The sequence below is a fragment of the Quercus suber genome, unplaced genomic scaffold, assembly GCF_002906115.3.
Source record: "Quercus suber isolate HL8 unplaced genomic scaffold, Cork oak 2.0 scaffold_30, whole genome shotgun sequence".
NCBI classification, from domain to species: domain Eukaryota; kingdom Viridiplantae; phylum Streptophyta; class Magnoliopsida; order Fagales; family Fagaceae; genus Quercus; species Quercus suber.
In genome coordinates this window covers 743,126-753,770 of record NW_027069495.1, presented here as the reverse complement: position 1 = coordinate 753,770, position 10,645 = coordinate 743,126, and the positions used below count along the sequence as shown (strand labels likewise).

General features: G+C 34.2%; 2 protein-coding genes across 2 annotated transcripts; one reads left to right on the top strand and one right to left on the bottom strand.

Moving 5' to 3' along the window:
* The first annotated feature begins 1,655 nt into the window (after window positions 1-1,655).
* LOC112012744 (transcription factor bHLH79) lies at window positions 1,656-6,849 on the top strand. Its single transcript, XM_065770397.1, has 6 exons — window positions 1,656-2,188; window positions 2,762-3,000; window positions 3,206-3,271; window positions 3,916-3,984; window positions 4,071-4,148; window positions 6,721-6,849. Exons 1-6 carry the CDS (start codon window positions 1,972-1,974, stop codon window positions 6,847-6,849), a joined length of 798 nt encoding a protein of 265 aa, XP_065626469.1. The 5' UTR covers window positions 1,656-1,971.
* A 789-nt stretch (window positions 6,850-7,638) lies between these two features.
* Window positions 7,639-8,664, bottom strand: LOC112012750 (germin-like protein subfamily T member 2). The gene has a single exon (XM_024045133.2). It carries the CDS (start codon window positions 8,461-8,463, stop codon window positions 7,795-7,797), a length of 669 nt encoding a protein of 222 aa, XP_023900901.1. The 5' UTR covers window positions 8,464-8,664; the 3' UTR covers window positions 7,639-7,794.
* Between the last annotated feature and the right edge of the window lie 1,981 nt (window positions 8,665-10,645).

Genomic DNA, 10,645 nt, shown 5'->3' with positions numbered 1-10,645 from the left:
TGAGAAGAGTGAAGGTCAAGAGAAGAAGCTAGGGCCTAGGAGCAGAAAGCACAGCACAAGAGAGTGAGCAGTGAGCAGTGACGGCAGTGAGTGAGAGAGAGCTTGAGACTTGAGAGTGAAAGAAAAGAAATCAGAGAAGTGATGAACAACAAATGAAGACCTGAAGAGTGTAGGAACATAAGATTAGGTTTTTAAGTTCTGTCCAAAACGGCGTCGTTTTGCAGTTTCTGGATTTTTTTTTTTTTTTTTTTTTTTATATAACAGGCAAAATCTTGTACCGGCCGAAATTCCCATTTCGGCCGTAATTGACCGGAATGGCTGGAATGACCCGAAACGGCCCGAAATTTGAGCCGAGGTGGAACGCAGGTCATTCCAGTATCGGTTTGTATACCAGAACGAAAAATTCCGTCCGTTCCGGCCGGAACGGAACGGAATTAATAACAATGCTTTTTACCAAATAAACTAATTTTTTAATAAATAAATAAATTTCTTTATGTCACTTTTTACAAAAAAAAAATTAATTACCTGAACCCAAAAACAACTTTTTCACAATCTATATTTGTTTCAGCCAAGACAAATTTCTGTTTTGATAGAAAAAAACTAAAATAGTATTTACTATCAGCTAAGACTTGAGAGTAAAGTAGTAACTAATGAATATCTTGGCGTCATAACAGAGCAAAAGCGAATTGTCAACTTCAGCACGAAATTCTAGAAATCAAAGTAGCATAGTGTTGAAAAGAACCCCCCGGGTACGACATATACTAGCTCTTAGACCCAGAGGCCAAATACTGTAGCATGGTACCCTCAAATATTTACCACAACAGAGCAGCTCCACAGACCACAGTATGGTATTTACTATATATTATGCACTTACTACTTTCGATCGAGAAAAAGTTAATTCGGAGATAAATTCGTATATTTTATTAGGGTTTCTATGTTCTATGTTTTTGGGTCTTAGGTTATACATTAGTAAATTATTTTAAAAATTTTTTTATAGAAAAAAAGTAATTAACTTTGTTGATAATTTTTTCAATTCTTCTTAAAAGCTTTTTCAAAATGTTTGATTAATGTAGATGTGAATAATAAAAATCTAATCGTTTGATTGAGCCTTTTTATTTATCTCTATATTTGCAAAATTTCAAAGATATAAAAATAAATTGCTATGTTATCAATTCAATCTTTAAATTTTAATTTTTTATGATCTAAAATTTTGCATAAAAATAAATTTTTTTTATCAAATAGTAAACAATATTTGAATTTAAACTAAATTTAACGTGTAATGAATATAATAAACATGCAATCTAACAATTGCATGATATGTCATCAATCACATTTTTATGATCTAAAATTTTTCATAAAAAACAAAATTTTTTAATTGAGTAATAAATTATATTTGCAACAAAATTTTCAAAAATTACCTCTAATAAAAAAAAAAATTCCAAATAATTTGAAAGATGGACAGAAACCTTTCCTTTGATCTAAGCCCCACACTTTGGACACCAAACAGTAATCTCGTACTCTTGCCCTTAGCAGATCTCTGTATCTCTCTCTCACACACAGAGTCTCACTGTTCACACAGTTCAGAACCTAAAAAGCACAGTGTGCGCATTACGCACCCACCCCAAAAAATAAAGAAAGCTCTCTCTCGCTCGCAAGAGTATCACATCTCTCTCTCTCTCTCTCTCTCTCTCATAAAAACACAGATACACTTTCTCTCTCCATCATTGCTAAACCACTTCTTCTTATATATAATAAGCAAAACCCATTCTATAAAAACCTTCCATTTCTCTCTCACAGTAACTATACTGTTCAAAACTCACAAAAAGTTTGAAGCTTCTGTCTGATATATATATATATATATATTCAAAGTTTGAGTCTTTTTTTTAATTATTGGGAGCTGAAAGTTCAAGCTCAGCTCAAACTCTGAACTTTTTTGGTCACACTACGCTGAATGAGTTCGGGTCACTGGAAATGGATCCTCCACTTGTAAGCGAGTCCTCATTTTCAGCAGCCAACCCTGAAGCTTACAGCTTGGATGAGCTATGGCCATTTGGTGGTTCGGAGCCTGGAACCGGGTCACTGGGGCTCCGGATGTGTAACTTGGGTCCGAACCCAAATGGGTTTGCCGAGAGCTCCGGGAACCGTGATGGGTCGGCCGAGGAATCGACGGTGACGGAGCAGAGTGGCGGTGTGCATTCGTTTTTCTTGCTTTTTTTTTTTTGTTATGTTATCTTTGTTTGGTTGCTGAGAAAAGGGAGGAAAGTGAAAGCAATGATATGTGGAAAAAGGAAAGATTTTTGAGTCTTTTTGGGTAGGTTTAAGCTTAATTGAGTACTGGGTCTAAAGTAGTGAAACAAGTTTTTGGTTCATGTTTTTCTGTGTTTGGTATCTGGGAATTGAAGGAAATGGAGAGAAAATAAAGTTATGATGAATGGTTTTAGTGTTAGACTAAGGGTGAAGCAGAATGGAAATGTTTGGACTTGAGTAGTTTCTTTTACTACATTTTCTTGGCATTTAACTGGGTCTGTGTAATTTGTTCGTGGTTAGGATTTTTTACTTTTGCAAAGTTAATATGTCTAGAATTTCTTGTTGTATTCTTCTCCTTTAAGCTGAAAATTTAGATGTGAATATCCAACTAGGGGATGGATTGGAAGTTTGAATTGTGTGGATTTAAGAACCATGTGATTAGGATGAAATGGGGTATGATTTGGGAAACTAATTTAGTTTGTGAATGTGCTTAATTTTTATGCTGATTTTTAAGGCTTTAGTGTGACAGTTTTTATTCATTTGGAGCAGAGTGAGTCAAATGGTAAACGGAAGAAAGTAGCTGGATCCTGTGATGACAATGATGGTTTAAAGGCAGAAGTGGAAGCTAGTTCAGCAGCTGATAACAAACCAGCTGAAGGAAGCACTCAACCTTCTGAGCCACCCAAGCAAGACTATATCCATGTGAGAGCAAGAAGGGGCCAAGCTACTGATAGCCATAGTCTCGCGGAGAGAGTAATTCCCTTCAGTCTCCGTGAACTTGCCATTTCCAATTATTGGCTACTTTCTGAAAATAATGAACTAAAATTTCATGGGAGCTCTAGTTCCTGATATGGAATTTTTTCAATCTTTAGTACAGTACACTTGTTGCTGTTGGATTAGATATGTATGGTAATATATTACTCTGGAAATGTGTTACTTACCATGCCCATACTGGCAGGCAAGGAGAGAGAAGATCAGTGAGAGGATGAAGATTCTCCAAGATTTGGTCCCTGGATGTAACAAGGTATATTTTGTTCACGACAAAAGACGTGAAAATTCTTGAAAAATTAGGACACAACACAGTAGAGATACTACAACTAATTAATTATTATATTTTAGGTATTTTTATTTATTTATAGGCATATTTCAGGTTTATTTATAAGTTTTTAAAATATAAACAGCTATTAAAATCTTTAAAAACATATCTAAAATTAAAATTTTTTTCCCCCAACATTATAAGGACACATGCAGAAGTGTCCCCTGGCGAGTCTGACTAGGAAATGGACACGCCAGGGGTTTTGAAGTGTCTGTGGTTCTTATGGTATCATTAGTCTATTACTATAGATTGTGCTGGTTAAGTGCTATATAATTTAGCATATAAAAAATTAATGATGGAGCCTGTTGAAAGTAGGAATAACTGAATAAGGATTTGCCCCCTGGTCGAAATAAAGAAGTTGCCCAGCTGAGTGGCCAGCATTGGCCAGCATTTGTTGGAAGAAGAGTGCGGGGTTCCCACTGATTTTGTGTCTTTTTAATGTAATGTTTCATGTTTTCTTACCTCATGAGTAGCTTAATCCTATTTTGATCTTATCCTATTTTGATCTTTATAAAAATCCGAAGGTTTGAGTCCAAAGTCAGCTTTGACTTAGTGTACTTCCCTTGGAACAGGTCATTGGAAAAGCACTTGTTCTTGATGAGATAATTAATTACATTCAGTCACTGCAACGCCAGGTTGAGGTATGTATCTCCTTTGCCACTGTATGAAATTAATTTCCTTTAGACTGCTGAACCTGAACTTTTGCAATATGTACTCAATTTCACAGTTCCTGTCAATGAAACTTGAAGCAGTTAATTCAAGGATGGGCATGAACCCTGTATTGGACGGCTTTCCTCCAAAAGATGTAAGCTTAAATACACTGATTGATTGCCTGACATATATGTCATCACAATGCGATTGTCCCAAATAATTATTTTTCCTGATACATCATCTTAGGAATACACTAATAAAAAAAAAAAAAAAAAATCTTAGGAATACATTTATGAACTGTTTATTTACAGTGCACTGCTTATTGAGAAACAATAATTTTGACATGGTCATCATCAGTCTTGCTGAAACAGAGTTTTCAGTCACCTGAATACTGGGTAGCACCTGAAGTCAAATCCAGAGTGCAGTTTTAAAAAAAAATTTATGGACAAATTTATGCTCTAATCTGTTCCATTAGAGAGCACAGTTCTGTTTCTAGGCATAAAAAAAAGTTGTGCCGTATGTGTTTTTGGCACAATGTTTTTCTCCAAATAGGTTTTGAGGAACCTCCTTCAACCTGTGACATGGTGATCAGATGACCTTGCACACATGCTTAATAATATGAGTCAAACAAGTTACATGACTTTTAAAAAAGTCCATGTGAGTAAAAGTGCACGTTGATGATCCTCTCATTGCCATGTATTGGATTGGAGGAGCTTTTCTCTAAATGTGTTTGGAGGAAAACTATGTCCTTGTTTTTATAATGGAAAATTAGGACAAAATGTTTCATTTGATTTGAAGTACACGTAGATGATCATCTGATCACCCTGTATTAAATTGAAGGAACTTTGAAGGAAAATGGAGAAATACGACCAGATGCTTCATGTTAAAGTGGTTTAGTTTTTCGCAGTTAGGTGAAATTGATATATACATACTTATTGTCTCTAGACTCTCAACACCAGCATGAGTGAATTTACAATGTTTTAAAGTTAAAAAAGGCATTTCATTTCATCATTCTTCTTCTTTCTTGCTTTTTTTTTTTCTTCGGTTGTAAAGTATAAGGATGAGATACCACAAAATCTCATGTTATTGACTTTTGATTATTTTCTGTTTGAGGTCTTATGCTGAAATCATCTCTGGAGTCTGGTACAATTATTATTATTATTTTTGTATATTTCGATGTATCAACAATTCAAGGGGTCAAAAAGAACATTACTATATATCAACATTCAACTGAATAACAGAAATCTCTTGTAATGCTTCTCTAAATCTAAGATGAAGTTCTTGGTCTGCCAAAAGTCAAAGTAATGATTTTAAGAATGAGAAAAGCTATAGTAACCTATTATATTTTGTTGAATCATAATCTACACACAACTTAATTTGCCTGCTAAATAGCCATGTATGTTTTACTTTCTTATGCGTTATGCCTGTAATTGTTTCATTGCAAATTCAGTAGGTGTTTCTAATACATTTGCAAAATTTTCATTAAAAGTGACAAATTGACTTTCTAACCAAAGTTTTGTACGGCTCAGCTTGATGCTGCCCTTCACTGTGTTTTTACCTTCTTAGATTTATGCCACCACTCCCATATCCTATTTCTTTATACATTCCATTGGTCTGTTAATGCCTTCAGATTTTTTTTTTTGCTCTGTAAGTCATGGCCTTATTGGGTGCTCTGAAGAACATTTAGTGGCAATGGAAACTGTTGTGTTTAAGCTATGAATTCATGGACCATTGGACAACACCTTAACTGCTTCAAACTTTGTCAGAGAAAGAGTGAATATGTGAATATTTCTGATATGTTGATACTTGATGTGGGTTGACTACAAGAACTCTATACATATTAGTTCACATCTACAATGAAGCCATCCTCTGATTTACCTATTTTATTTTGGCAAGCTGCTATTTTTGTCCCTAGATTATATTGGTATGTTAGAGTTCAATTTCGTCCGCTAACTTTTAATTGTGTCAATTTAGTTCCAATATTATGGAAATGGTTGCATGTTACACTTGCTCCCACTTCCCTTTTAGAAATTGATTCATTTCTGTGAAATTCTTTTTAAATTGAGTGAGTTTACTTTGATCCTTACTATTATGAGGAACAAATATTTTGAAAGAGGCAGAATTTGTACAACTTCCTGTGGTTAATATTCAGTGGGAACAAGGTAAATTGACACAATCAGTAGTATAATGATGAAATTGAACGTTCTCACGTGGTTCAGGACCAATATGGTTGTTTGGCTTTTTTTTTTTTCCTTCACTTTATTCTTCTTTTTCTGCTCTACTTGTTCTTTCAATAGCTTCCAACATATATGTGAGCTTCTGTGTGCAATCATTGGCTTTCGTTGTGCACGATTATGCCAACTCCTCTCTCCATTTTGTGCCACCCTTGGACATCGGTGCACTCTTCCACCCAAATTCATTTATCCCTTTCAGTACTGTAAGTCAAATACCCTTAGTACATGGACATCTATCATACCTATATCTTTAGGTTCAATTTGTAATGTTGGCTTGTACTTTATTCCCTAGGGCCAAATCATACTTGTCAGTTTTTTCTTACTCACTAGTTTTTTGGGGGATAGGCTCTTAGGAATTTGCTTTGAATATTAAGTTATCCTCTTGTGAAGAGAATATCATTTTTTTTTTTTAATTGTATCACAGATCCAAAAAGAAGACTTTTAGAATTATATGCTGTAGGACTTTTCTAACGAATTAATGTGGTGTTTCAGCTTGGTGCACAGCCATTTGATGCTTCTGGAATGATATTTGGATCACAATCAATGAGGGAATATGCTCAAAGTTCACAACCTGAATGGCTGCACATGCAGGTTGGTGGTAGTTTTGAAAGAGCGACATAATCTCGCGCATGTAAGCAGATTAGAGAAGAATTAGCACTTAATCATTTATAATCAAAGGGCAGCTGTGTTGTAGGTTTCTCCACGACTAATGCTGAAGTGTGTTTCCTAGTCTCTTTTAATGTCCTAAAATCGTAATATGAAATCATATGTAGAAATGCATTAATCTTTTTATGTATCATCTTACTGGATACACTTCAGTCAATTGTATTAGTATTCAGACAGAATCTCCTAGGTCCTAGGTTGATTTAGTTCTTAAGCCGTGTAAGCAAAGGACTCTGCTTTCTGGAACTAGTTACAAATTCTTATTCATTGTTACAGTATGTTACTAATTGATACAATTTCATGCCAAACTGCGTAATGAGAGAATTGTGCTTTCCAAAGTTTCATTTTCATTGTTAAATATGTTACTAATTGGTACAAATTCATGTTTCAATAATGGTAATGAAATAAATTCAAATAATGCAAAATTTTGGAGTCATTAAACTATAACTAATGTTGAAGTGCAGAATGAACAATTGACAAATGCCATGGAAGATATTTTATTTTTATTATTTTTGTGAGAAGCCATTAAAGACAATTTAAATCATTACTTTCTACTTAAAAATGAAGCCAGAAGAAAATTAATTTGAGTTATAAGTACTCCGTCACAATTTGCTGTCATTGTATGTGGGGGTTTGACATAGGACACTTGGATTATTGTATCAGAATTCAGAGGTATTTAGAACTCCATACTTCCATTCACAGGTGAAAACATTTATCATAAAATTCATCAATAAACATAACATGGCATAATCAAAACAACAAATTTTATAGAATCAATCAATAATCAAAACAACATACGCTGATAACCTGAATTACACAGCCCAACAAATGGGAGGCAGGCAATCTCAAACAACTTATAACACAATCTTCAAATCAAAGTGACCTTAACAGGAAGGCCTTTGCTTAAGAACTAAATTTAGATTTCATGGTATTGATAACAGAATCTTCTACTCGGAAGGCCTGAGTTAACACTTCATTAGGCATTGATGGTTGTGAATCAAAGAGAGTTGTTGCGAGAATCACAGCCCCTGGCAAGTGACTGTTGAAAGAGGTGTATGCAAGAGCTTTCCCCTTTCCAACATTCTTTTGGAAGTGTACAAGCCCCCTAGGAATGACAAAAATCTCACCACGTTTCAAAACCTTGGAGTAATACACATTCTGAGTTGTCACAAACCCCACAAGTACTCTCCCTTTAATGATCACACCGGACTCGGATGCACGAGGGTGAGAGTGTGGTGGATTGAGTCCTCCAGGGCCGTAGTCTACACGGTTCATTGCGATCCCAAGAGTGTTGACAGCAGGGAATGTAAGGACATTTGCAGGAGTGATACTGAAGTTTAAGTTTGACGTGTTAGTGACACCCTCTTTGCTCAGATCAAAGAAAAAATCATTTGCACTAACTTTTGAGGCAGGTTTGCAAGGAAAGCCATTGATTGATATGGATGCATTCAAATCTGCAACACAAAAGTCCTGTAATTGATCGGGGTCAGCCGATAGGGAAGGCACCGGGAGAAGCAGCAACACTGTAAGGCAAGATAGCAAGTAGAGGGCTGAGTTTGATGATTTCATCATGGCTGCTAGTGCTACAATCTCCTGTTTATTAGAGACTATACAAGATTGTAAAAGGTAAAGTTTTGGGTTGGTATTGTGGTTGAAGAATGAAGATAATGGTTCTATATATAACACTCTTTCTATGTGAAAACAACCCCAATAGTCTTTCCTTGCTAGTTTTGCTGATGCAGACAAATCGTAGCATCAAAATCAACTGAAGAAGGAGGGCAGTCGTCAAAATATCTTTTAATTTTGTATTCGCAATTGGCGTCCAGCTTGGAAACTGTTGAAGGATCAATTGTCTTTGATAAAGATAGCAAGATGAAAAATCTTAGTTATTTTCTAGAACGTTTGTCTTGGAGTAAGTGGCTGTAAATTAAATAATTTAAAAGAGAGGATTTCAACTAATCTTGGAGTAAATGGCTGTAAATTAATAATTCAATGACATGAATGTGAATTGGGTCTGGTACTTGCAATTTCAAGTCATTGACTCCTTCAACCTTGGACATTGTGGCTCTTTATGGAGAACTTTAGACTTTTTTTTTTTTTTTGAAAATATAATTTTAGTTCCTACATTTTGGGGTTACAGTTATTTTGATCCATACATTTTAGTAACAGTCAATTTGGTCTATGTTATTTTCAAATTGTAGTCAATTTAGTTCTTATTGTTAACTCACTAACGGAAAATGCTTACGTGGCAAATAGTCTGCTTTGTTGACGCACATGTGACTAACATAATAAAATAAAATCAATTAATTAAATATTATAAAAGCCACATCAGCATTTTAATAATAAAAGAAATCCAGACAAAAAAAATTCTGAAAAGATTATTTAAAAGAAAAAAAAATAAAGAAAATGAATTTTTAAAAGAATCCTCACTTTCTTTTATTTTCTTTAGAATTTTGGCATTTTCTTATTTTCCAAACACAATATACCCAGCAACACCCAACACCCAGCAACACCACAATATGAAATCAAATCCCAATACCGAGTGTTTAGCCAAAAAAATCCCAATACCCATATTGTGATATTTCAGTATTTGCAGATTACCAGCACCCGGAAAGCTTGTTTTCACTGCCACCAATCAAGCACTCTTGTGAGAACAAGAATCAAATGTCAAAATTTGTATTCATCAAAAATAACGGAAATTCGTTGATACTCGCTTTGCTAGAAAACTAAAAGCCACCCAAAAAAGATGCAACAGTAGTCGCAGGGGGGCAGCCAGGATAAACCATGGACAACTGATGCAGAAGAGAAGCATTTATGTCTCTTTCCTCATCATATTCCATTGAACTTCAAATTGTTTGTTTCCTTCAACTGAAAGAATCCTCACTTTCATATTGTGGGATTTTTTTGGCTATACACTCGGTATTGGGATTTGATTTCATATTGTGGTGTTGGGTGTTGCTGGGTATATTGTGTTTGGAAAATAAGAAGATGCAAGAATTCTAAAGAAAATAAAAGAACGTGAGGATTCTTTTAAAAATTCATTTTCTTTATTTTTTTTTCTTTTAATTAATCTTTTCAGAATTTTTTTTGTCTGACATGGATTTCTTTTATTATTAAAATGCTGATGTGGCTTTTATAATATTTAATTAATTGATTTTATTTTATTATGTTAGCCACATGTGCACTAACAAGGCAGACCGTTTGCCATGTAAGTATTTTCTGTTAGTAAGTTAACAGTAGAGACTAAATTGACTACAAGTTTAAAATAACAGGAACCAAATTGACTGCTACTAAAATGTAGAGACCAGATTAACCGTAACCCCAAAATGTAGGAACTAAAATGATGTTTTCGCCTTTTTATTTTTTTTTTATTTTTAAGGAGAGAACTTTAGTCTTTACTCATTATAGTGGCCACATAAGTGGGAAGACCTAGTCTATATCTATATTTAGGCCTAATTTGGCCAAATAGACTTAATTTTTAAATGGAACTAGTCGTAGATCTGCGCGTTGTGCGTGATAATTTTTTTAGAGTTATCTAATATATTATTATTATTATTGTTGTTGTTGTTTTACTATTCTCAATGTAACTTATATAAAATTCTTATATGATAAAATTATCCAAATCATGTTATGTAATAAAATAATATTATATTCTTTATAATGCAATAGGATAACATTTAACAATCAGGAAGAACAAAAAAGAAAAAAACTTAAAATATAAAACTAAATTGCATCAACTCAAAGTGGAGTTATT

Coding starts and splice junctions, on each gene's coding strand:
- LOC112012744 (XM_065770397.1), top strand. CDS start 1,972: ATGGATCCTCCACTTGTAAGCGAGTCCTCATTTTCAGCAGCCAACCCT. Junction 2,189..2,761: donor GGTGACGGAGCAGAGTGGCG/GTGTGCATTCGT, acceptor CTGATTTTTAAG/GCTTTAGTGTGACAGTTTTT. Junction 3,272..3,915: donor TGGTCCCTGGATGTAACAAG/GTATATTTTGTT, acceptor CCCTTGGAACAG/GTCATTGGAAAAGCACTTGT.
- LOC112012750 (XM_024045133.2), bottom strand. CDS start 8,463: ATGATGAAATCATCAAACTCAGCCCTCTACTTGCTATCTTGCCTTACA.